General features: G+C 43.8%; 2 protein-coding genes across 5 annotated transcripts; both read left to right on the plus strand.

Moving 5' to 3' along the window:
• The first annotated feature begins 108 nt into the window (after positions 1-108).
• Positions 109-27,397, plus strand: LOC146578264 (uncharacterized). Its single transcript, XM_085268613.1, has 7 exons — positions 109-139; positions 1,649-1,690; positions 1,770-2,036; positions 18,021-18,284; positions 23,286-23,462; positions 24,037-24,162; positions 24,285-27,397. Exons 1-7 carry the CDS (start codon positions 109-111, stop codon positions 24,287-24,289), a joined length of 912 nt encoding a protein of 303 aa, XP_085124739.1. The 3' UTR covers positions 24,290-27,397.
• On the plus strand, positions 8,125-9,880 carry LOC146578265 (E3 ubiquitin-protein ligase TRIM21-like). 4 transcript variants are annotated; one of them, XM_085268550.1, is made up of 2 exons: positions 8,125-8,478; positions 8,809-9,880. In XM_085268550.1, the coding sequence occupies exons 1-2, from the start codon at positions 8,164-8,166 to the stop codon at positions 9,844-9,846; spliced, it is 1,353 nt and encodes a 450-aa protein (XP_085124676.1). In that variant the 5' UTR covers positions 8,125-8,163; the 3' UTR covers positions 9,847-9,880. The 4 variants fall into 4 exon arrangements, with proteins under 4 accessions (XP_085124676.1, XP_085124677.1, XP_085124675.1 ...); XM_085268551.1 differs by having other exon boundaries at positions 8,125-8,448; positions 8,794-9,880; XM_085268549.1 differs by having other exon boundaries at positions 8,125-8,423; positions 8,460-9,880.
• Positions 27,398-27,724: the final 327 nt, after the last annotated feature.

Below are 27,724 nucleotides of genomic sequence, written 5' to 3' on the forward strand. Positions count from 1 at the left end.
AAACAGCTCGTCCTTGTGGAGAAGCAGCAGCGTGACGAGCTGATGATGTTAACAGGGAAGTGGTGAAGCTGAAGGTATCACTCTGCTGTCGGTCTCCAACATGACAACATGCCGACTTCATCTGTCGCTCTGCTCCTCGGTGAGTCAAACCCTCCCTTCTTCAATTCTTTATCACAGCTCCAACACACACTAAAGGTCAAAGGTAAAGAGCCTATTTTCAGCAGCTGGAAGCTCTCGCTGATAGTTTCTCTCACATGAAATCTGTTCAGATCTGTTGGTTTTGTTTTCTTTAGTGAGAAGAAGTGATCACTACTACTTTTGTTTATCTAAGGCTGGTTGTATCTGATATTTGTTTGTGTGTTTGGACACAAATCAAGTAGTGTATTTCCTGTAAGCACCTCATATTTAACTCGAGTGTATGAAGATACAGCAAATGACAGAAAACTGTGTCAATTGCATAAACTCTTTAAAATTTAGAAGTTTAACTCTGCGTTTCTCTGTCCTGTAATCTGGACTGACTCACAGAGCTGAAGCTTCATGTCGTGTCTGTAAGAGAGGAAAGTGACCTGTTTTCATCAAACATTAACCTTTACTCAGGAAACCACGGCTCCTAGCTGCATGTACCACATGTTCTCCTTATCTGCCTGTTGTAATCATCACTTCCTCTGTTCAGACCAGATTGACTGAGTCTAACTAAATGACTGAAGATAGTTGGTTTTTCAGAATTAACGTCGGCTTTTCCTCATTTTCTGTACGCTTTGTTAATTTTCTGATGGCGATTTAGACGAGCGGGACTCAAACGACTGTAATGTTTACTAAACAGATTTTTCAGGTCGCTCACTCAGCAGCTGATATTGCCAAAGTCGCCTAACTTTAATCCAGTGATCTCGGTGGTTTGATGGTTCATTAACTCTGATTGCTTTTTAAAATGTCTCTGTCTTACTTAGCCAGTAAGAGCTGATTGGGCCTAACCTACCTTCGCCAGCACTGGCTATGGGAACCTGCTAATGTTGGGTTTAATGTTGTGATTAGTAGAATCCGTAGTTTTTTACTTACTGAACAACTACTTAGAAACCTGCAGACGTATCAATACAAAAGAATTAGGGCCTGCAAAACAAGCAGGTCAACCCCACCAGTTTTAACTGGTCCTGATATAAAACTGCTAGGACAGGTTACCCTCTCCTGGGAAGTTGGCTGCAGCCATGTGGATTTCTGAATGGAAGAGATCCATGTACATGCCGATTTTTTAATCATCCAATGCATTAAAAAACAATAGTCATAAATAAAGTGTTTTGGCTTGTGATTCCTAAATAAACACACTAACACTAGCTACACGTTTTTAAAGGGTGCAAATCCAAGTCTCCTATTCAGTGACTCTGGTCTCCAGAGCTGAAAATAGGTTTGAGGTTCTTTTGAGAATTCTGAAGTTGGTTTAGTCTAAAATGCCTGAGTTGAGAGCAGGTTCGTGTAATTTCAGAATTTCTACCTAAAAAGAAATTAAAAGGAAAAATAGTCCATTTGAATTCAGCTCGAGCATTTTACACCAAATCTGCTTGATCAGGTTTGAATGATGTTTCCAGAACCACACAGGAACAGATTACAATTCCCTGCCCTCTGACCTTCAGTGACCTCTGACCTCCTGTTGCAGGTGTGTGTGTGCTGCTGCTGTCTGCACTGACTGTTTGTGCAGGTGAGTAGATGAAGTGCACCATGGTCCAGGACAAACACTGAGTGTAAACACTGATAGAAACTGTCCGTCTGTCCTCCAGTCTCTCTGAGCGTCAGTCCAAACCTTCAGCAGTTCTTCACAGCAGCCTCAGTGTCTCTGACATGTGACGGTCAGCTGGGCTCTGATGGATGGACGGTGAAGAGGGACACAGGAAGTGGGACAGAGTCATGTGGAGCAGGGGGGCGGGGCTTCGGGAGGTTCAATGGTTCATCCTGTTTGTTTGCTGAGTTCGAGCCAATCAGTGGAGTTTACTGGTGTGAAGGTGAAGCTGGAGAGAAGAGTGAAGAAGTCAACATCACTGTATCAGGTAATGAAGTCATTCATTTCATCAGACTAACAGCACACTTATACCACCTCTACATCACTCTGTGGGTCTTTTCCTCAGATAAACAAGTGATCCTGGAGATCCCTGCACTTCCTGTGAGGACAGGAAGTGATGTCCCACTACGCTGTAAAAAGAAAACTGGTGGCACAGCCGCAGCTTATTTCTACTTTAATGGACGTCCTGTTGGACCTAAATCAGAGAAAAACATCACCATTAACGTGCAGCAGTCTGATGAAGGTCTCTACTGGTGTTCTACTGATGAGTTTGGATCATCTCCTCAGAGCTTTCTGAGGGTCAGAGGTCAGAACACTGACATCACTTCCTGTTTAAAGCCAATCTGCTAAGCTGATGATAAACTGACTGAACCAGCTTCCTCATCTCTCCTGCAGGTTCTGTGACACCAATCTCTGTTGCAACAACAGAAAGAGCAACAACAACAACAACCACCATCACCACTCATACCTCCCTTCCTCCTCCTCCTCCTCCTCGCGTTCAGCAGGAGGCGTGGATGATGAGCGGCGATAAACTTGCGAGAAGCAAGTCATGCTCAACTCCACCGGTGGAATCTGACAGCGTGGGAAAGTGTGAAAACATCCATGATCACCAACGGATTTCAGAGGGGCTGGACTGCTGCATGATGGAGAGGACACCGCCACGGCCCTTCTGAGGGTGTTCGACTCTGACACTGACAACGAGGATTTCTTTGGTTTTGAAAGTGACAACGAAGGAAAGAAGCTGAGAGTGGATGACGAAGCCATCCTGAGCCTGTTCGTATCCGACACTGGAGAAGAGGACTTTGGTGGTTTTAGTGCGCAGGAAGAAGAGAAAGATGGTGAATGACTGACTTTTCTTCTTGTTAAAGCCGTGTCGCTGCACCTGAGCCTAAAAGGTAGTTGTTATATTTCCACTGTAGTGTCAATACACTATTAGAGCTTATGCCGAGTCAGACTGCACACACAATAGTTTGTTTACAAGTTGACTTCTTCTTTATTGGGATAACACAGAAGTAACACACACACATAACTGGGCGTGGTGCCCCCTACTGGCGATGGCTTGCATAGCACACAATAATTCTTGGTTCATACATAACAGTAGTCCGAAGCTATTTTTCTGGTGTGCTGTAGGTTATTGTTATGTACTACATTTGTTACCCATTTATGAAGCACAGTACATGTTTCGTACTTGTAATTACCGCTACTTGTACTTTGCATAAAAAGTTATGCAAATATGTACCCATAACTTGTTTTTCAAAATATTAATAAAAGGGGTGTGTCTCCAAACAGCCATCTCTTTCCTGACAATTCGCTTTGTGCATATTCTCTTACATATGATAAGTCAACATTGAAACACCTGCGGCCTTTAGTCACGTGCGGTAATGTATGTACAAAACAGGATTTTCCCCTGATTTTAGCTTGTGCGGCTAATATTCAGGTGCTCTTTGTAGTCCAGGAAATACGGTAATTTTCTTGAATTCTTACACATTTTTACATGATATTAGTAGGCGGCTCCTTTACTAAACAGCTCCAACTGTTTGATTTGTTTGAATTTTACAGGACAGCTTTTTCCCGTGTTACTCATTCATTATGGAGCTACTGTAGTTAACATGTAATGCTTCTCTAAAACCCTGTGACACAATCTTCTTTAACATTAGTGCGCATTAACCCCACATCTTCCCTGTTTTATTGCTGATGTTGGCCTGACAGTATTGGGGTAACAATGTCTCCTCTGTTTAGGAGAGGGCAGCAGGGTCACATCCTCACTGACATCACCTGTATTTGCACTACAGTCATTCCCTTCACTGACCTTTGCTCTCCTTCTCTTTTCCATCAGGTTGTGTAAAACTGAAACAGGCATTAAATGTTTACTACAAATGATGCTTTACACAGAAATGCATTGTTAGCTGTTTTTACACACCAGCCTGTGTGAAGCTTTAGTCTGAGCATGGGGTCAAAGGTCAGGACAGAAATGCAGCACTGTAACACATATACATATGTAGAACATCAGACATTTGACTGATTTGTGTTGTGACAGCTAGTTTTTTCTTTATACAAATAAATCATCATCACACACAGAAGAAATGTACAGACCGTACATTTATTAGCTAATATCAGTGGATACAAGAAAAATGGTATAAAGACAAACACTAGCAGCCTTAGCGTTTCTGTTCTGAATCTCTAATCTCTCACAGACATTCATCAAACCCTGTCCTCTATCAGCTTTCAACATAAGAAACATATTAGGCCTCATTGAAAAACAGTCTGTTTGCAGATGAAGTACTTTAAAAACTATACTTAAAAACATTTCATACACAAATCTGTCATTTATCCAGATTTTCTTGACTGAGTTTACAATTTACTAGAACTGCCAAAAACACATGAATACAAACAAATGATGAAGGATCCACTTCAAGGAAAGTGGAAAAGCCTCTGTTAGCTCCTGTTTGCAGCTAGCAGAGGCTAACAGAGGCTAATACCAACGCTAACCAACAGTTTAGCATATCGTCGACAGCTCACCTCAGCATGGCTGTCCTCGGTCAGCAGTGAGCTTTATTAACTTGCACAAAGTTTTACACCCTGTTTGAGAGTAAATAAAAGTGGACATTTCTCAGCTCCAGCATTGACAGCTGAGGTAAACGGTGGACCGACAGCTTATCCACAAAATGGGAAAAACTCCGGTCCAGAATCCGGTCCAGTCCTCGTGGCAGTAAAAACTGTAATCATACATACATGCTTTTGTCACACCTGACCATTTCGTACAATATAATTGAAGTTTTGGATTTAAAAATTTAGCAGAGGTGAACGGCAACATTCCTGATGAGGCTGGTCAACACTGTTCAACTAGAAGCTTAATATAAAATGACCTGATATAAGTGTTTTGTAAGCATGTATTGCAATCCTTCTATGTTCTAGTTTTCCCTCAGCATGTATCATCTGGACACTCTCACCAGTGAAGCTTAAGACCCTTATTGAACCTGAACATCAACTCAAAATAAGCACAGATATGCAATATGTATAAAATAGTTATAACTGCATCTGGAATACAAGGTTAATATGATAACTGTATGCATAAACATCTTAAGATAAGATAAGATAACCTTTATTAGTCCCACACGTGGGAAATTTGTTAAGGCCATCTTAAAGCCATCTGTTACATTGTTAAAGCAATGATCAATTTGAATAACCTAGTAATTCAAATAGCCTCGTCTAGCCAGCTGCTCAGAATAACTTAAGACTCTGCTTTCACTTCTGCAAACTCTCTGCAAGCCTGCAGTTTCCTGTCAGCCTGTGACTTTAATCTTTCTGAAAGACACACACTGTTAAACCTCTGAATGCAATATCAATGCTGCAGATTATATTCTTAATGCAATGGTAATGATAATAATTATTTAACAATAGCAGTAAAATAATTTCCCTGCTCCACAAAACACATGTGTTAGAAATGTTCTTCAATCAGCTCTTTTTACTCTCATTTCACAGCCAGTACTTTTTACTTTTACTTGAGTAAAGAAGTTGAAACAGTACTTGGAGTATTTTTAACAGTAGTACTTCTACTTCAGTACACACTGTGTGTACTTTTACCACCTGTGTCTGAGACCTCCTTCAGGGTCCACCTGAAGCTCTCAGTCTGCTGTGGAAAAAGGAAATCCAGGTGAGTTTCTCCTGATCACCTGAGGCCGTCATTACTGTGTGAACCCACACACCACTCCTCACTCCTCCACCCACTGCACACAGTCACTGAGTACAGACCGGCTGATTCCTGTAAAGGGAGAGGCAGGAAGAGGCGGAGCAACAGTTGAAAAACAAGAAGCTCAACGTCATTTTGCAGAAGTGAAAGTGTGAGAGAGCAGCAGCAGAGCTGCAGTCGAGTCCTGTTTGTCTCTAAAAGAAGATTCACTGGAGTCCATCAGGTTCCTCTCAGCAACAGTGGTGAGTGCAGCTGATCACACTTCCTGCTTCTACACAAATCTTCACTCTGTTCACTTCATCAGGGTCTAGAGCGCCACCTCATTTCTCCATGGTGCCACTTAGGCTACGTCCACACTCGCCCGGATAGATTTGAAAACAGCGCTCCACGTCCACACTAGTGTTTTCAGTCGTTTTCACAGAGTTGTGCGTCCACATTAAGACGGCTGAAAACGCTTACGTTCCAGTCCTGCGCATGCGTGAAACGCAAGACGATTCGACCGGTCTCATTTCTGTCTGCCGCTTATTCACTTTCCGGCTGTTTGAATCGTCGCAGCAGAGGTGAGCAGCGTGATAGGAGTGGATGTAGTTGTGGGTAATGAGAAAAGATGAAAAGAACGATTGATAACTTTTTCGTTAAGGCCGGTGCTCTGACACGGAGCCATCAACCTCTCAGTGTCTAACACTGGTCTGCAGACGGCATCAGATAATGAGCCACATTAGATGGACTCTGAGCCCACTGACAGTAAAAGGGTGAAGTGTAGACATTTGGAAGAGAGCGGCCTGACCAGTTTCTCTGACTATGATACTGTAAAGCTGACAACATGATGCATTTACTGTGGTGAGTGTGCAAAGACCATGGCAGGTGTTGTGCCAAGGTAGGGATCCCCAACAGGATCTGTTTCCCTGCGTCAGGAACATCGGCTGGGCAGGGAAAGCGGACCCAACGCACTCCGCCTCCATCACGACCAACTAGACGTGGAAGGAGTGATGTTTTAGTGACAACATGAAAGATGAGTGTGACCGTTCAGTTTGTGGGTTACAACAGAAAATGATACATTTATTGTTCTCGTGTGTTATCGGACGGGATCATTTTAACAAACCGAGGACATTTTCCTGATAATTATCTGTATCCTCCTGTAACTTTACTGTTTAAAGAGCTAAAACCTCCAACATTTCAGGATCAATAAGTCCTTATAAGACGTGTTTGTGAGCTAAAAATCAAGAATGTGGGATACTGTTTGTCTGTGTCAGCCAAACAACTTCACATCTTTGTAACCACTGTTAAAAAGATGTTCATCCTGTTGATCCTGTTCATCTGGACGCTGCACTGTACAGCAGACACGACGTTGTTCAGTTTGTGTTTCAGATGAACCAGTTTGTGTCTGAGTGTGTTGCTGGGTCTCCACCAGTTACTCTGACAACTGAAGGTTCAAGATTTTTATTTTGACATTTGCACACAGGACCAACAGTCCATGCACAGTGGAATACTTGTGCAGAGCTTTCCAAGTCAAATCACACTTTAACAATATAAAGACAGAAAAAGCAGGAGGATAGAAATGAAGTCCGGAGTAGGGTAGTCGTACTATTTTCTATATACAAAGAAAAAGAAGAAAATGTACAGAGAGTGTGTAGTTCTCTACCTCTTATCACACTCACAGTGTTGCACATTTGTTCCACAGATCTGTTTCACAAGTCTGTTGTGAGTGTATTGCCCGATGGTCAGTGAACCGCTGATACATTCAAAGTGAGGTTAAGTAGTGCTGTGTTATTTTAAGTGTTCAGTGTGTTTTTGTTTGCCGTCAGTCTGACAGTTGTGGGGAAGAAGCTGTTGAAGAATCGTGTTCTGTGTGTGATGCTGCTGTCCGCTCTGTTGTGTCTGAGATTGTATGTGCAGCTTTGTATGTGCAGGTCCATGGATGCAAGTGTTGTTCCCATAATCCTCTCTGCAGACTTTCTGACTCTGCAGAGCCTTCCTCTCTGTCTGTGTAGTGTTTCCATACCAGAGAGTGATGCCTGCGGTGAGGATGCTGTCTATCAGTCCTCTGCAGGCCTGGGTGAGAGGGTGGTGGTTCATGCCAGCTTTCCTGAGCAGCCGAATGAAATAAAGCCTTTGCTGGGCTTTTTTCACAGTTTCTGTAGTGTTGAGAGTCCAGCTCAGGTCTGATGTAACCTGCAGTCCCAGGAATCTGTGGCTGTTTGCCGTCTCCACCTCCGTCCCTTTGACGATAAGAGGTTGCAGGGGAGGGAGTTCTTCCAAAAGTGCAGTATTCATTCCTTGGTCCGTGTTGAGGATGAGGTGAAGAAGCTTCTGTGATGAAAAGAAACTTAAAGAAGTCCAGACGCTTTTCTCTCCAAGCTCCTCAGACTACTGACGCTTGTTTCTCTCTTTGTAAAAATGAAATTTAAAGTGAATTTTGAATCAAATGTTTCTCTTCTTTCTCCCTCAGAGTGCAGACATGTCTGCTGCCAGCAATCTGCGATCTGAAGATCAGTTTCTGTGCTCCATCTGTCTGGATGTGTTCACTGATCCAGTCTCTACACCATGTGGACACAACTTCTGCAAAACCTGCATCAGTCAGCACTGGGACATGAATGTCATCTGTCAGTGTCCCATGTGTAAAGAGACTTTCTACACTCGACCTCAGCTGAAGATCAACACCTTCATCTCTGAGATGGTTGCTCAGTTCAGACGTGAAGCTCAGCAGAAAGCCAGCAGCAGCAGCTCCGAGCAAAAAGCTGCCAAACCAGGAGAAGTTCCCTGTGACGTCTGCACTGGAACCAGACTGAAGGCCCTGAAGTCCTGCCTGGTGTGTCAGACCTCCTACTGTCAGACTCACCTGGAGCCTCATCTGACACTGAAACGTCTGAAAAGACATCAGCTGATTGATGCTGTGGAGAACCTGGAAGGCAGGATGTGCACGAAGCACGATAACCTTCTGCAGCTGTTCTGTAAGACCGACCAGACATGTGTCTGCACGCTCTGCCCTGTTTTAGACCACAAGAACCACGAGTTTGTTCCTCTGAGAGAAGAATATGAAGGAAAGAAGGCAGAGCTGGAGAAGACAGAGGCTGAGATTCAGCAGATGATCCAGAAGAGACGACTGAAGATTCAGGAGATCACAGAGTCGGTGAAGATGAGTAAAGATGCTGCAGACAGACAGAAAGCAGAAGGTGTTCAGGTCCTCACGGCTCTGATGGAGTCTGTTGAGAGACGCCTGAAGGAGCTCATGAAGGAGATCGAAGACAAACAGGAAGCTACAGAGAAACAGGCTGAAGGTCTCATCAAAGATCTGGAACAGGAAATCTCTGAGCTGATGGAGAGAAGCTCTGAGGTGGAGCAGCTCTCACGCTCTGAAGACCACCTCCACCTCCTCCAAAGCTTCTCCTCCCTGAAAGCTGCTCCACCCAGCAAGGACTGGACAGAGGTCAGAGTTCATCCACGATCATATGAGGGGACTGTGGGGAGAGCTGTGGCTCAGCTGGAGGAGACAGTCTGGAAACCCATGAAGAAGAAGCTGTTAGAGGCTGAGCTGCAGAGGGTGCAGCAGCATGAGGTGGATGTGACTCTGGATCCTGATACAGCTCATCCTGAACTCATCCTGTCTGATGATGGAAAACAAGTGTACTGTGGTGATGTGAGGAAGAAACTTCCAGACAACCCAGAGAGATTTTCTTACTGTGTTATGGTTTTAGGAGAGCAGAGTTTCTCTTCAGGCAGATTTTACTTTGAGGTTCAGGTTAAAGGAAAGACTAAATGGACTTTAGGAGTGGCCACAGAGTCGATCAACAGGAAGGGAGGAATCACACTGAGACCTCAGGATGGTTTCTGGACTGTGTGGCTGAGAAATGGAAATGAGTACGAAGCTTGTGCTGACTCTCCAGTTGATCTCTGTCTTCATCCTGGTCCTGAGAAGGTGGGGGTGTTTGTGGATTATGAGGAGGGTCTGGTCTCCTTTTATGATGTAGGTGCTGCAGCTCTGATCTACTCCTTTACTGGCTGCTCCTTCACTCACAAACTCCACCCATTCTTCGAACCCTGTACCAATGATGGAGGTAAAAACTCTGCACCTCTGATCATCTGTCCTGTCAATCAAACTGATCAATGACTGATTTAATTGGATGAATGATTGATTTTTCTTGAAGGGAACAAATGAACATATTGAGTGTAAATCCTCTACAGTCTCCATGTTTCTATAGAATCTGATCATCAGGACTCTGATTCACACTTTGATTCTCATGGAGTTTGATTTGAACAGAAGAAAAGTTGAATCAGGAAATGTTCCCACTGATGGAGACTCGAGCTGAAGAGCAAATATCAGAGAACAAATGTCCAAAAGCTTCATTTCCAATAAAGTTTGTTCAATGCTTTGAGTGAATCCAGACTCATGTGTGGCTGTTATACGGAGCATCAGAGTCCAGCTGAGTTATGTTGGATACAAACTGCTTATTTTGGCTCTGTGAGGAGTTTTGTTCACTGAAAACTGATGAGACGGATAATATTCAAAGAACTCTGTAGAGATTCATGCATCCATGTTCTCCACCTGCAGGTGTGGAGGAGAAAGGTGGAGCACAGACTGCTGCATCCTTCCAGTCACATCATTTTGATGATTATATTTGCATGTTGTGATGATTTGGGTTAAAGACAAACAGAGTTGAACGGCTGCAGTCACAGCATGAAGACGATGCTGAAGCTGAGCTGTCAGTGAACATGTTTCACTGTGATTTGATTTGAAGAATAGAAAGTGTGTGTGGCTGCTGACAGCTGCAGTCTCTGCTAGTCTGCATAACACACACACAACTTTCCCCCTGAGGCAACGATGCAGCAACAACACAACAGCTGCAGACACACACACACTGTTAAAGAACACTTTACTGTTTAAGGCAGAATTCCTCAGTAACAATGATTTGAGTCTACTGTGTCTACTGTGGTTTCCAACATACAATCTACTGAAACATGTTTTTCTTTCTGCCGTACAAACTATTTGATCACAACATCTTTGCTTTTTTCCTCCAATCGTTTATTCTGATTATTTTATTTAGTTTAACTAAGAAAAGCTTAAAATTTAACTCTTAACCTGATTTAAACGTTTAATTTCTCATTAACTCAGACTTTTAATTTATTTCCTTGTTTAATGTATTATTTCTTTATCCTTGTTTAAGTTTGGCCGATCCTTTCTGTGTAACCTGTTTAATCTGACCTTTGACCCTTTAATTTTAACTTAACAGTACTCTTGTTTTGACCTTTGACCTCTTTATTCCTTATAACCAAAAAAACCCTTTTATCTGATATTTTCACCTTATTGATTGATTATATATATCTATTATATTTTCTCACCTTACCTTATTTTGACCTTTGACCTATGTCCTTGTTAGCCTTGATCTTCCTTCATCAAACGTGAAATTTCTTTCACCTTTGAACTTAAAGCTTAAATCAAACCTTTGTTAAAAAGCTTCTTACCAACTTGTAATTCCAACTCTCTGCATTAAACACGTATCTTATCATATAAACACTGGATCACTGAGAGAACTTTAGGCAGAACCAAATGAAGCAGCTGACCTCGTCAAACTCACAGCGACAGTAACTGACAGTGAATTATTTTAATCTTCTTCATTGTATTTGTTAGAAACATTTATTTTCCTTTAATTGGACTTTGGTTAAGTTCAATCCGATGTATTAACCGACCTTTGAGGTGAAGTGCAGCTGCGAAGAACGCTACGGCAGGCAATGAGGTGCGTTTAATGTCGCTCTGTTAATTTGAGCGTCCATAAATTGAATGTCTTATTTTTTCTTACTTTATTATTGCTCATTTATTGGAGAATTAGGCCATTTAATTAAGATAGATTTTATGTTGTTGGTGGTAAAGATCTGGATGGATGCTTTATTCTGTGTTTCTATTTTTCAGTTTTACTTTTCAAGACTTGGTGAATTGCCTTTTTCTACTTTTTGTTTAGTTTTGTTAAAATTAGCAGCAGTGAGAAGTGTTGTTGTCGGTCTTGAATATATTTGATGTAGCCCATACTGTTAAGGTAAGTGTCATGTTTTTAGTTGTTAGTCTGATGAAGAATCTTTTATTTTTCTCCAAAAGTTGATTGTGTTTATCTGGACATAGTGTTTTTCAGGTCCAGCTGAATGCAGGTTTCCCCAGTCTTATACGTGTCAGGAGCATCAGCACAGCTGAAATGCATTTTTCCTAAGCACCGCGTCTCTGTGGCTTTTAAACCCCAAAACACGCTAAAACAACAATGGGTCCACCCCAAGGATGGGGTCCCCCGGTGTAGTTTCCACTGTGACAGACTGTGGGCTTCCTCAGAGTGAGGCTGAGAGCGGCAGGCCCAGCTGGAGTCTGACCCGTGTCACACAGTGGAGGTCAAACCTTCTGTGCCACAAACACCAGATTAACCAGTTTCACTCATCATCCTTCTACTGTCAGATTTTACTGGTGCAGGTTTGATGAATCACCATCTGAGAACGTCTCTGATGTGGGCGCCACTCACAGGGATCACTTCCTGTAGAAGGGTCACATGACCTGTTATAGGCCCCTTTGTGATGATGACAGCGACGCCCCTTTCGTGTGAGGTTAAACCCAGAGAGCTTCGTGTGACCTCTGACCCTGATCACCAGCGTTAGGGTCAGTGAAGGTGAAATACCGTGTGACAGGAGGAACAATAAAGTTTTATTTGTACGAACACGTAGAACAGATGAAGTCAGAACGAAGCAGGTGGAGCTCAGTCAGGGTCGAGGTGGAGACAGGTGAGCTGAAGGGGAGGAGCCAGTCTGGTCAGGAACTCTCTGTCTCCTCAAGTGAACCTCCTCACCTCTGAAACACACACACACGACTCTGAAGGTTGCAGTCAGGGTTGGTCAGGGTGGTGAGGGTGGGGTTACCTTCTGGTCTCTGGTTGGTGTGTTTCCTGCAGGTGAGGCTGAGCGGCCGAATCATGACATCACTGCTGCACAGACACAACAGGAAGTGGAGGAGGAAGTCGTCAGCGTCCCCGTCACACACCTGAGACAGACACAGAGGTTATGTCTCTGCAGACTCACGGCTCGGCCCTGTGGAAACGTCCTGCAGGACGCCTGTTTCTCTCTGTGGTGGCCCCCCCACAGCGTCCCCACCGTGCTTCACTGTGTGGACGCTGTTCTTTGGGTTGTAGCTGCATCTTCTTCTCGTTTCACCTCCTCTGACCACAGGACGTTTCAGTCTGCAGGTCTTCGTCCTCAGCAGTGTGGCTGAAGGTGTCTGCAGACGTGGAGCTCTGTGAGCTCACAGTGCGTCCCTGTGCAGCCTGTAGAGTCTTTGAAGTCTTTGCTCTGACAGGCTTGTTCTGTGCTGGGCGGCTCTTTGACTTTCTTCAGGTTTCCCTTCCTGACACTCTGATAACCTCAGATATCCACAACGTGAATCCTCACAAACATCTTTTTCTCTCTTTTCACTCAAACCTTCTGACGTTTTCACACCGACTGTAAATATGAAGAAAACCCTCAGTTTGATGCCACGCCCCCAAACCAGTTCGGCAGTAAAGTGTGAGCAGACGGAGCTGTTACCAGGATGTAAACAGGATGTGCCCTTTCACAGTTAAAGCCTCAGGAATAAAAACATGACCCGATCTTAAATTTTTAAAGATAAAATAAAGTTTAAAGACGACGATGAGCACGTGACTCACTGCTCAGAGCCCACTCACCCAGGTGCATGATGGGAGCAGGAGGAGGAGGCTGGGCCGAGCGTATAGAAACCAAACAAACAAATAAACAACAGCACGACAAACACGTGAACCAGACTTTACCTGTAAACTTACCTGGTGTCTCCCAGGGAGACCACAGTTATGGAGCTGACAGGTAAGTACGTGCAGTACACACTTCCTGTCCTGAAACACACACACAGGTAAACCACACAGGTACGTAACCATGGGCGTGACTTTGTATTGAACATTGGGGGGTCAAGATCTCTGTCTAAATAAATAAATCTGGGTACATTTCCAGATGATTAAACAACTATTTTGCTGGTAAAACCTGAAACCAGTAAAGAAAACCAGCAGCCTATTAATGCAAGATAATCCATAACTTTATTGGGGCTGACATTGTTGGAAATGAGTCCAAATAAAGAGTCCAAACTTTTATAAGCCTGTCTATGTGTGTCTCACCTGGACAGCCTCCTCTGGAAACCAGACAACAGCAGAGTGTTACCCGGCAACAGGCCAGGTGGGTAGGGGGTAAGTAAGTTAGCTGGATTTGATTGTTGACGATTTCGCGTGATCTTGGATCGTTCGGTTCTCCGAAGCTCATCCGGGACTTGCTGTCATAGCAACAGATCCGTAAGCGTAAACCTGCTCGGGAGCAGGCTTACTTTATGTAAACAGGATTAGATCACAGCCACTCAGGTATGTCCGCTTCATGTATACGAAAGCAACGGTGAAATATACTCACTCAAATGAGCAATCCTATTTATCCATATTGTATATTCTGTATCTATATATGTGTATATATGGTGTATTTATGCTTATATCCTTACTCTCATTCCCCTTAATGTATCTGTAACATGCAACTTCCTTCGGTGCTTTGCTACTGGAAACTGAATTTCCTGGAGGAACCCACCCGAGGGATTAATAAAGTTTCATCTAATCTAATCTAATCTAATCTACTTGGGTTTTCTTCCTGTAGCCCTCATGTTTACTCAAGGTTTAGTTCTGTCTTCATGCTGATTTTCTTGTTCAGTCGTGTCTCATGTTGCAGTTTGTCAATCCTGTCCCTGTGCTCTGTGTTCCCTCTGTTCAGTATCAAGTATGTGCCTCATGTGTTTCCTGTTTTATTTTGATAGTCCCTGTCCTGTGTGCAGTGTGCTTGGTTTTGCTTCCCTTCTGTCATTAGGCCTGATTTGTCCCAGATGTGTTACCACCTATTCCCCATCTTCTCGTAGTCCTGCTTGTGTATTTAAGCCTTGTGTTTCTCTGTTAGTTGTTGTGTTGTACCCTCACTGTACTGTGTTTTGTTTTCTATGTGCCTCTGGTAATGTTCTGGTTCACTCTTTCCTGGTTTGATTTTCTAGTTTCCCGGGTTTCTAGTTTGGGCTTAAGTTTTGAGTTTCTAGTTTTGTTTTCTTCTATTTCTATTCGAGTGTTCTCCAGCAATAAAGCTGCCACTTTAGTTAATCATTCTGTCTCTGGGTCCTGCGTAGTGATGGTGAGATGAAGCCTCATGATGAACTGAAGCTTTCCATCCAATTGGTCGACTCATGGTTCGAAGCATTGTGATGATTCATTTGTTCTACTACTCAATTCAAGAGAAGCGGGCTCTTTGATTATAATGATGTGTAAACCTTATGTACATCTGGATAATGACACAAACTAGTGTTTGGTGCTTCACTTTTTAATAAACTAAAAGACAGAAATCAGATTATAGGATGTGTAGTGTTGTTTATTTATATTTTGGTGTTTATCATTTGTGATATTTATTACTGTGTGCATACTTTATTAGGAGAGACAAAATTTAAAAAAAACATCTCTTCCTTGCTGGTTCCATCGAAGAAGAAATGCACAAGTAACTATGTAGCACGTACGTAATCCAATTCCACAACACGGTGTGATGGGGAATCAGCTGTTTTCCTGCCCATGTTATTTCGAATCTGGCGCGAACCGGTGAACCAGTCCCTGAATCAGTTACGTGGTACGGACTGCCCGCGAGGCCTCGAGCGTCACTGCATACGTAATCAAAGCAAGCCTCGATACGCGCTTCAGAAAAACGCCCCCGCGATTACCCGACGCACGATTCGAAGCTTCGACACACAGGACACATCACTAGTCCTGCGTTTGGGTCCTACATCCTGCCTGCCACCTCAACACCTTTAATTTTACAGCTTCTTAGTTATTATAAAGTGCTGCAACTCATAATGTTTTCTAAGATAGTAAAACCAGATTTAAACCGACTACTTCTACAAAGATGGAGCTAAAGTGATGATATACATTTATAGTTTGGACTTGGACACATACAGTCTGTTTTTCCTTATAACTACATGTGAGTTCAATTAACATTTTGTAGGAAAAGGGAATTTGTTTTTTAAAAGGATTATAGATTCGGAGCTGAATTACCCAACGGAACATCTCATTCACTGACGTTTGCTGGAGAAGCTGCTCTGCCTCTTTGTGATGGAGCAGCAGCGTGACGTACTGAAGACTGTTAACGGGGAAGTGCTGAAGCTGAAGGCGTCTCTCTGCTGCTCAGACTGACGTTCAGTCGTCATCCAGACAACATGAAGACTGCACCGGTCTCTCTGCTCCTCGGTGAGTCAAACACTAAAATCATCGATTTATTTATCACAGCTCCAACAAACAATATGGCAGGAAAACAACCTTTCAGCAGTTACAAGCTTGCAGCTACTGACTTTAAAGTTCATGTAAAAATTCTGAAAAGTTTCGTCAAGGCGAGAGGAACAGTTCATTCTCCTTCTTATGTCTTTCTGGTTTCATTTGATTGGTGGCTGTGAAGTTGGGCAGGAACCAAGAAGTGATGTTAATGTTGAATAATGGAGCTCACACTTTTAACTGAAATGTATGAAGAGTGATAGAAAATGGTTTCAAACATGCATGATGAAAGTTTTTCGGTTTAAATCGATCTCATCATCACTGCAAACCTCTCAGAGGTTCAGACTCAGCAGTTTAACCTGGAATCCTGCAGGAAAGTCACCATATAGTCTGGACTAAGTCAGCAATTAAACTTTCTGCCCAGCTAAGTGTCAGTAACATGAAGACCAAAAGAACAAAAGAGACTTGACCTCTTTTCATCAAACATCTCTTCAGTCAGGAAACCACAGCCTCTGACTGCATGAAGCACAGGGTCCTCTGACTGCGTCCCCTCTTTTATCTAGTCTTCACTTCCTCTATTCACAGCCAATTTTCCATTAAGAGGACTGAGTGTATTCAAACAACCACAGACGGTTTTGACTGTTAAAGTTCCCATTCCCATTGACATGATGACCTTTAAACAGCAGCAGTGTGGGAGTGAAACAGGCCGCAAATCTGAAAATAAAAACTGTGCTTTTGAAGGGTGGCTTCTTAGTCCCACACTTTCTTCTCTGCACATGAATGAAAGCTCATCCATGCACAGTTCCCTCTCCATTGTTTACAATGCTGTGCACTGTGATGTTTACCGTTGATTGCCATCTGATCAAAAAATGTATAGAAAACAGAAAAAGACAGGCTAACCTGCGTTGCTGTCTCGGTGGTATTTTATAACTTCCTGTTCCTGTTACAGTGCACGGTGGTGTTTGTGTAGTTTAATCTGCGTGGCTCACAGATCTGGCAAAAATACAGACCTTCCATAATTAAGTAGAAGTACAAATACTACTGTTCAAAAATACTCCAGTAAAAGATGAAGTACTGATTCAACTTATTAACTCAAGTAAAAGTAAAAAAAAAAAAGTACAGACTAGGAAATGTACTCAAAGTAAGAACGTACAAAGTAGTAGCAGTAAAACCCTGGCTGATTGTGACCCACACCCATTACCACACCTTGGCTCATGTGATTAGGTAGAGGATCATCAGGGGGTCCATTGTCCCTCTCAGGGGGAAACTCCCACAGAGCTTAAATGTGGGTCTCTTCACCGTTTGATCCTAGAACTGAAGAAGCTTCTCAGATGAGAGGTGGAACGTCTTCAAGCAACTCAAAGAAGTCCAGACGCTTTTCTTTCCAAGCTCCTTAGATTGTGGCAGATACTTCAGGAGATTAAAAAGTTTCCTGAGAGAAAAAAAACAACAACAAAAAAAAAACTGTGCAGCCTCAGTCTTTCTTTAAATGACCTCTGACCTCCTGTTGCAGGTGTGTGTGTGCTGCTGCTGTCTGCACTGACTGTTTGTGCAGGTGAGTAGATGAAGTGCACCATGGTCCAGGACAAACACTGAGTGTAAACACTGATAGAAACTGTCCGTCTGTCCTCCAGTCTCTCTGAGCATCAGTCCAAACCTTCAGCAGTTCTTCACAGCAGCCTCAGTGTCTCTGACATGTGACGGTCAGCTGGGCTCTGATGGATGGACGGTGAAGAGGGACACAGGAAGTGGGACTGAGTCATGTGGAGCAGGTGGGCGGGGCTTCGGGAGGTTAAATGGTTCATCCTGTTTGCTTGATAAGCAAAGCGAGCCAATCAGTGGAGTTTACTGGTGTGAAGGTGAAGCTGGAGAGAAGAGTGAAGAAGTCAACATCACTGTATCAGGTAATGAAGTCGTTCATTTCATCAGACTAACAGCAGACTGTTATACCACCTCTACATCACTCTGTGGGTCTTTTCCTCAGATAAAGAAGTGATCCTGGAGATCCCTGCACTTCCCGTGAGGACAGGAAGTGATGTCACGCTACGCTGTAAAAAGAAAACTGGTGGCACAGCTGCAGCTTATTTCTACTTTAATGGACGTCCTGTTGGACCTAAATCAGAGAAAAACATCACCATTAACGTGCAGCAGTCTGATGAAGGTCTCTACTGGTGTGCTACTGATGAGTTTGGATCATCTCCTCAGAGCTTTCTGAGGGTCAGAGGTCAGATCACTGACATCACTTCCTGTTTAAAGCAAACCTGCTGAGCTTATAATAAATTCAATGACCCAGTTTTATCATCTCTCCTGCAGATGTCTATGACACCACCACCATTTCACCAAGTGCCACCAAACCACCACCAACAACAACTATCAATCTCAATTCCCCTCCTTCTACATCGTCCGTCTCCATCATCTCACCTGTAGCTGCTCTGGGTTCTCTGGGTCTTCTAGATCTTATTCTGGTTGCAGCTTTGCTGTTTTGGAACAAAAAAATAGGTATAAAGTGTGTCAAACCCCCCAGAGCTCATTAGATTAAACATTTTACATGGAAAAATAAATTTTCCTTAATAATTATGTAATTATATACTATAATTCAATTATAAACTGTCCCCATTCACATTGTTTAGCAGAGAACTTATCTTACATGAAAAATATAGATATATATTACACACAGAGAAAGACGTCCAGGTTAGGGATAGTCTCAAACTCACAGATACAGGTTCAGGTCCGCCGTCATAAATAGTGCTCCAAATCAGCTGGGATCGGCTGCAGGTGTGACGGTGAGCACAGGTGCGTGGGCCAGGGGCGGGGCCCGTAATGAGCACCGCCCCAGCAGAGGAGAGAGAGCGCAAAGGAAACAAAACAAACAAAACATGTTGCCAAACACAGAGTGAGCCAGCGAGGCACGAGGACCACGACACAAAGCACGTGCAAACTCCAAAACACATTTCTAGCTTTAACTGAACTTCCAAACAGAGCTACTAGATCACTTAAATTACACAATTGAAAGCATGAAAGCATGTGTGTATTGTTTGTGTATTTATAGTCAAATAATTGAAAAAATATGTTCATTTACCTGTTACTACCACACACCAAAGAGTCAAAGAGTCGGCTCTGAGCGTTTCCTTCGCGACCGACACATCACTAGCAAAATCAAAGATGGCGCTGGAGTGACGGCAGCCTTTCCAAGTAGCTCTGCAACACCGCACCTTTTTTGTTAACTTTAACTTTTTTAGACTAGGCTTTTCAAACTTTTATTCACCTTCCTCTACTTATACCTCTTAGATATAGCGATACAAGATGGATAATGCACTTTTCAAAACTTCTGGAACCAGCTCCTTCATCTATTCGAGAGCGGAGCTGCTGGCACTAAAAACAAAGGGACAGACCGGCATGCGACACAACATCCCGGCCGAGCTAAAGAGGAGCTACAGAGGCTGCAAAGCTGGAGCGAGGAGAGCGGATCACCGGAGGCGATTCAAACCATCAATCCCGACAGTGATCATGGGCAACGTGAACTCGTTACAGAATAAGATTGACGAACTGTGCGCTCTGAACAACCACAGACTATACCGTGAGTGCAGCTTGTTTATCTTCACGGAGACGTGGCTAACCGAGCTAACGCCGCAGGCTAACGTAGACCTATGCGGTTTCACATCCGTGAGAGCCGATAGGGACACGCAGCCCAGCGGAAAAAGCAGAGGTGGGGGACTCATTGTCTACGTTAACAACAGATACTGTAACCCTGGACACGTCTCCGTTAAAGTTTCGGTATGCCGTCCGGACCTGGAGCTGCTAGCTGTTAGCTTGCGGCCATATTATCTACCTCGGGAGTTCAGTCATGTGATCTGTGTGTGTGTTTACATCCCTCCGAGGGCCGACGCAACAGCTGCCTGTGAGAAAATACACACAGTCACAGCAAGACTACAGACACAACACAAAATGGGAAAAACTCCGGTCCAGAATCCGGTCCAGTCCTCGTGGCAGTAAAAACTGTAATCATGCATACATGCTTTTGTCACACCTGACCATTTCGTACAATATAATTGAAGTTTTGGATTTAAAAATTTAGCAGACGTGAACGAGCAACATTCCTGGTGAGGCTGGTCAACGCTGTTCAACTAGAAGCCTACGTGGATGATATCCCAGCCTACACATCCCCCTGAACTGAATTGCCTCAGTGAAATACTTGCTCACTCACACCAAACTTCATTAAATGTGAATGTGTTACTTTGCTGGTTCCCAGTTGCAGCTTAAGTGCATCCAATATTAGATTTCCCAGCTTTTCAAACACACCATGAGCTGCGCCATTTTCTGGGCACAGCAGGTTAAAACCATATAAAGATTTCCTGATGTTGTATCTCCAATAACAGGTCACGGCATTTCGCTCTCGAGGCAGCCAGTGCCCTCCCTGCAGTCCCAACAGGTTGATTCGGTTCATCTTGATGCACACCTGTGTGCACTTATATTCAAAAGGTTTTTCCGTGTAACGATCTTATAGTGGGTGTGGGGAGCCATAGATTCAGCGCCCCCCAGGACCACCGGATGGGCAGATGCTCCACCCTCCTTGAAAGAGCTGAAGAGATGCCTATATGGGATGTCACCGAGCAGCCACAGTGCAGAAGTCAGAGAGGGCCGGCAGCCAGCTGCACCAGAGCGGCCCGAGGTTTGAGGGCCCTCCACCCCCCAAAGGGGCCTGACGGAGTCACGGATGCCAGGCCCTGCCAAGCAGCCGCCGGGAGTGAGCCAGTATGTGAGACCTGACTTGACACATAGACATAGACAAACATGCACACACAGACACAAACATACACCACCCTCATACACACATATACAAATATTCAGCACTCACCCAGTGTGGAGACAAGATGAACCCACACTCCCCAAACACACTCTGAACCCCAAGTCCATTTCTTTTAGGGGAGAAATGTTTGATTTTGGGGTGGGGATGAATTTCATGATACATGATCACATGGTCAAATATTTTTAGACGTTTGGCTCCTCCCACGGGATGGTGTGCATCTTTCTCTGCTTTCTCTGAGATGTGAGTATGGATATGTGTGTGTTGACTGTTGAGGCAGGTGGATGCTGCTGATTGCTGGTTTGAAAGAGTTCCTAAGTGTTGATTGGATGATTGGATGTACAGCAGCTTCTTAAACCCCAGCTCACAGCCACCTCCGCCCTCTACTTCCCTCCTCTGTACCAAATAAGGAGCCAGCTTTGATCCAAATCAGCTAACTGCGCATCACCAGCTCTTCCTCGTCCTCGCTGTCCAGAAGCAGCAGCGTGATGATCTTGACAGGGAAGTGGTGAAGCTGAAGGTGTCACTCTGCTGCCAGTCGTCATCCCGACATCATGAAGACTTCATCTGTGTCTCTGCTCCTCGGTGAGTCAAACGATGAAATCCTTCACTCACTCATAGCGTTCATTTATCTTATAACACAGTAACAGAGTGTGTGCTGGATGCTCTCACTGACTGACTCTAAAATGAAATCTCTTCAGGTCTGTCCAAAGTCTGAAGTTACGTTTATGCGAGAAGAAGAGTTCACTCTTCTTCTTTAGTGTTTTTGTTGTTTTAAAGTTCAGATCCATCGTGTGTTCTGGACTCAGAGAGTTGGGCCTTCATATCCAGTTTGTTATCTTTAACATGTTGACTTGTAGAGAAGTCAGGCAACCTCTTTTTTTTTTTATCGAAGATCAATTTTCATTCAGGAAACCACAGCTGCTAGCTGCAGGTACCACATGCTCCTCTGGTCTGTTATGTAGTCTTCACTTCCACTATAGAGAGCAAACTTTCCTTCATGTGGACTCTAATGAAAGGACTGGAGACTGTTTTTTGTCATTTACCTTACTTTTGTGTATTTTGTTATTTTTCTCATGATGAGCTTCAAACAGAAGCAAACTGGGACTCAAACCTGTGAATAAAGATCAATGAAGCAGCTTCTCCAGGTTTTTATTCAGCAGCTGATGCTGAATAAACAACTAACCCTTATCCCATGGCTTTGGTTTATAAGTTCTGACTGTTTAATCCTGAGAATGCTTTTCTTGCCTGCTGTACCCCTTACTCCTTTATTCCCCATTGCCCATCCATCCAAACTGCTGAGTCTTCATGAAGCCTGAGTGGGGAGCAGTTTCTCTTCTGCTTCCAATAATCAACAATTCCCCAAAATCTGCTTAGTTTGAGAAATGTTTAGGTGCAGGGTGTTGGATTGTCAAAACAGATATGACGCCCACCTCATTCAGACCAAGTGTACCAACATAGTTTCGTCAGCATGTGTTAAAACTGAGCTGGCGCTTTGTGTGATGTTTATAAGTCTAAATGTACTTTTAAAACCTAAACAGAACCTTCAAAGTGAATTAAAGGTCTCCCCCCTTTAATGTGATGTTTTTGGAACAAGACCAGATTGAAACAGGTTCCTGCCCTCTAACCTTCAGTGACCTCTGACCTGTTGCAGGTGTGTGTGTGCTGCTGCTGTCTGCACTGACTGTTTGTGCAGGTGAGTAGATGAAGTGCTCCATGGTCCAGGACAAACACTGAGTGTAAACACTGATAGAAACTGTCCGTCTGTCCTCCAGTCTCTCTGAGCGTCAGTCCAAACCTTCAGCAGTTCTTCACAGCAGCCTCAGTGTCTCTGACATGTGACGGTCAGCTGGGCTCTGATGGATGGACGGTGAAGAGGGACACAGGAAGTGGGACTGAGTCATGTGGAGCAGGTGGGCGGGGCTTCGGGAGGTTCAATGGTCCATCCTGTTTTTTTGATGAGTTCAGCCCAGTCAGTGGAGTTTACTGGTGTGAAGGTGAAGCTGGAGAGAAGAGTGAAGAAGTCAACATCACTGTATCAGGTAATGAAGTCATTCATTTCATCAGACTAAAAGCACACTGTTATACCACCTCTACATCACTCTGTGGGTCTTTTCCTCAGATAAAGAAGTGATCCTGGAGATCCCTGCACTTCCTGTGAGGACAGGAAGTGATGTCACACTATGCTGTAAAAACAAAATTGGTGGCACAGCTGCAGCTTATTTCTACTTTAATGGACGTCCTGTTGGACCTAAATCAGAGCACATAATCACCATTAACGTGCAGCAGTCTGATGAAGGTCTCTACTGGTGTTCTACTGATGAGTTTGGATCATCTCCTCAGAGCTTTCTGAGGGTCAGAGGTCAGATCACTGTTTCCTGTTAAAGCTTAAACCTGTTGAGCTGATAACAAACTGAATGACCCAGCTTCATATCTTTCCTGCAGATCCTACAACACCAACACCACCAACAACAAAAACATCAGCAAACATCCATATCTCCTGTTCTCCTCCTCCTCTTCCTAATCCCTCCTTCATCATCCCAGTCATAGTTACTGTAGGTTCTCTGGTCCTTGTGGTTCTGGTTTTGGTTCTAGTTCAGCTTCTTTGGAAGAAACGCACAGGTATGATATCTGTCTGACCCACCTGGGCTCTTTTGGTTCAAGCAGCAAATTAAAATATTTTGAAATTTCACTTGAGAAAATCTGAGGGACTTTCCTGTCTGCATTTATTTTGTAGAGCACTGGGTCCCAACATCTTTAGACTGATGCGTTCCCATGGCCCAATTGAAAAGTTTTAAAAGTTCTGGAAGTGGGTCCATAAAAATGAAAAGTATTACTGATATAAACTTGGCTTATCTCTCATTCAAAGTCACGTCCAGACAGCTTCCATCAGGGTTTCAATTTTAGGATCGCTCCCTAGAAATTAGATTCAGACTAAAACCCCACAGACACAAACACCAGTTTGGGTTGTTTTTCCCGATTGGCTGTCACTTGTTAAGGTGGTATGATACGGGAACAGTGTTCTGTGGTCTCATCACTCTGATGCTGCCATCATGGCTCTGCTTAATCCATAATCAACCAGTCTTTGCTCCTGAATCCTGTACCTGTAACATCAGACTGTCTATGAAAGTCTTCTAAACATCCTACAGCAGTGAAGTGATCACCAACGTTCATTCACATCACATCATTTCTGCAGGGAGACACCAGCCAGCCTCTACAAATGATGTCACATATGCCGAGGTCACCATTAGAGAGTCAGCCAATAAGATGTCAGTCATCCAACCAGAAGTGATTTACTCCAGCCTGAGCATAAACACTACAGGTACACATTCTAGCAGGTGACATAAATGAGCGATAAAAGCAAGAGAAATTGAGAGTTGAAGAAGATGAGACTTTTTTTCTCCTCTTCATGCTGCCATGTGTATTTGACCTCTGTCTCTACAGGTTAAAAGAAGAGAAAACCAAGTGGTACCAAAGACCAACAGCTGGAGGAGGAACACTTCCAGAAATGACTGTCAATGAACACAGTTCACCACACCACCTATTCCAGGAGCGCAGCTTCATAGTAGGAGAGTCAGGTGCTGAACTGGCCTGCCTGCAGTCCTGATCTTTCATCAATGAAAACATCTGGAGCATCATGAAACCAGAAGCAGGACAAAGAAGAGCCAGGACTGCTGGGCGGCTAAAACCCTCCATCAGACACGGATGGAGCAACATCCCACTCCCAAAAAGTCTAAAAGCTGCTGTCCTCAGTTCACAGACATTTCCAGAATGATGTTAAAAGGCGAGGCTGTACAGGAGCATTACAAAATTACACTTCTGACATGTGTTTGGTTTTCTCTCTTTGAGAGAATATGAGACTTGAAAATCATTGGATTCTGTTTTTGTTTTAAACAGCATCACTACTTTGAGGTCGTAACATGTGGTCATGGAAAAAATATTTTTACCTCAAATATATCAAAAGTTTTGAAAGTGGGACAGGAACGCAGGATCCACAGCAGGTCTGCAGCTCTGTCGCTAGTTTCCTGTTTTACAGTTAACGTTGTCACTGGTTTCCACTAAACCTTTACTGTGGTCTCTGTGGTCGATTCACTGTTTGAAAAATGGGACAGTGACAGTGTCAGACAGCCGTGGCACTGATCCTGCAGCTTCAACAGATCGCTGCACTGGAAGAATGTGATTGGTACATAGTGTGAGGCAGTTCAGGTTAGTATGAACGTCTGCCCTTTTCCAAAATAAATGTGGGAAATTTTCTTTATCCATGTGTGTTTGGTGAAAAATAAAGTTGACAAGTCGCTCAGAGAGAGATCAAAGATGAGGTTAGGCCACCTTTTGGATTCCACACGAGGAGCTGATGAAGATGCAGAGTCACCAAAGTGACGGGAGAAAGTTCTCCTGTGTGAGACGCAGCAGTCACATCAAAAGCAGATAAATGGTGAAGTCACCTGAGTCAGTAGCTGTTTTTCCCCAGAGTCGAGTGTTCATTCACCCACATCAAAACAGGTGCTGCTCGTGTGGTTAACTGCTGAGAGAAGCTGAAGTCTCTGCGTGACAGGGCTTCCTTGTTGACACCAGTGGGAAATGATCAAAGGTAAAACAACCGGTGTGATAAACCACGAAGTGTTTTATGTGTTTAAGTTCAGTTTAACTGCTGTTCGAACGTTGTGGACTGTTTCCCGCCATGAAGAAAGAAAAGATAAACAGTGTCTGACAGAACATGAGAGTGTGCTGAACTGGATCAAATTATTACTGAGAATGAAATACCATGACCTCATGAACTACAGTAAACTAAGAATGATGATGATGAGTAGAAGGAAGAAGACTACCTACAACCTCCCTCCTCAAATGCCTGTCTCCTCAAGGTCAGCTTTGTTTCACTCAGCAGTTCCACCTCAACAACGCCGTGTGGTTCAGTCAAATTTTCCCGTATCAGTTATAGTTTCCCTGCTTTCTTTCTTTCTGGTTGTTTCTGCCCTCCCGTGACCATCCTAGAGCCTGTCTCTCTGCCTGTTCCTGCTCACAGAGAGGCTTGTACCCTGCCTTCCCCTGCACCCTTTCCAGTTCCCTGAATGGTGGTCGCTGTGGTCCAGTCAGTCCCAGTTGCCTAGAACAGCTAGGGCTCTGCTTGTCCCTGCAACCATATCAGTTCCTCAGGTAGCAACAGCTAGTGTCCAGCTGTCACCTGCTCCCAGCGTGAGGACATCCAAGGCCCAGTCCACCTTTGCACCCTGGCTGGTGTCCAACTACTTCCCATGCCTAGGGTGACAGTGGGCAAGACACAACCTATCCTTGCACTTGCACCCATTCCTTGGATTGGGACAGCTGTTCAGCCAATCCCTTCAGCAGTACCTGTTCTAAGCGCTCAACGAATCTTAGTACACCATGGAAGCACAAGCAACAGGGGTGGGGGTAAGCCGGTGTAGACAGCACATCTGGTCCTGTAGCATGCGCTGGGCCCAGATCTGCCCCCTGACCTCGGCCTTGGAGATAAGCATGCAGAGGTGTTTGGGGTGCAAAGGATGGGAACGAAGATTCTAAACACAGTCTGTTATCATGGAGAAAGGTCTTGTTGTCCAGCTCCAGCCTTGAGGCCACAGCTGGCGCCAATGTGGTAGGCGCATGAGATGGTAGTGATTTTCCTTTAGTGCAAAAACTGCATGCCAATTTTACAGTTGCTCTAGATGTCCGTCACTGGTCTCTCAATCTCCAAGATGTTATTACTATTATTATTATCTCGTTATTACTATTACTCAGCTCTTTTTAGCGGCTGTTTGACCACAAACAGCTGGTGCAGCTTTGCTAGATTAACCCAATGATTTAAAATCATGGTTGACATTAAATATTTTGCATGTAAATGATCAAAGAACGTAGATTTTACGATTTGAGTCCCGTTATTATCTTTAGGGTGACCTTAGCCCTTTGAAAAACTCCAGAACTTCCTGATTAAAAAATTTGCAAGTGATTTCTTTCATGGCAGTTTTTCATTTGTGAAACAAATCAATTCCGTTGTAAAAGCCAACTTCTTCCAGCTCAGGGCAAAAAATAAGAACATTTTGTAATCGGCTGACTTTAGAAAGTTATTCATGCATTTATTTAAACCAGGCTTGATTACTGTGATAGTCTTTATTTTGGTATCAGCCAGGCTCTGCTCTCTCATCTTCAGCTTGTTCAGAATGCTGAATCCCAGTGGGATAAGGTAGAGATTTCCTGTCCTCTGTTGATTTCCCCTCCACGATATTCATTTGATCTTAATGCGCCTTGCTGCTGCATTTATGGTGGCCCATGAAGGATTCACGAGACCCATCCTTCAAATCTGGGGAGACAGAGGACGCATTTGTGGGCCACATTTGGAGGAGCCTTCAAATATGAACAACCTTCATCGCCTCACTGTGACGTATTCGGCCTACAAATGCGGCCTCTGAATTTGGCAACAGCCAAAGACTATGTGACTGTAACATTAAATCAACAGTGTCTTTAAATGACCTTTGACCTTTAGTGACCTCTGACCTTCAGTGACCTCTGACCTCCTGTTGCAGGTGTGTGTGTGCTGCTGCTGTCTGCACTGCAGGTGAGTTGATGAAGTGAACCATGGTCCAGGACAAACACTGAGTGTAAACACTGAAGTGCTTCACTCATCTGTCACAGATAGACACACTAACAGAGTGTGAGCTCTCACTGACTGACTCTGAAATCAAATCTGTTCAGGTCTGTCCACAGTTTCATGTGTTGTTTAGGCGACAGGAAGAGTTCACTCATCTTCTTTTGTGTTTTGGTTTTATTTGATATTTGTTTGTCATGTTGTGAAGAGGAAATCAAGTAGAGATGTTTTCAGTTTCTGTAACATGATGGTTTGTATAGATATCAGCCAACAATCATCAGATATC

This window comes from Mchenga conophoros, linkage group LG3 (assembly GCF_057382185.1).
Source record: "Mchenga conophoros isolate Kocher_MC1m ecotype Shallow Benthic linkage group LG3, M_conophoros_male_GT1.1, whole genome shotgun sequence".
NCBI classification, from domain to species: domain Eukaryota; kingdom Metazoa; phylum Chordata; class Actinopteri; order Cichliformes; family Cichlidae; genus Mchenga; species Mchenga conophoros.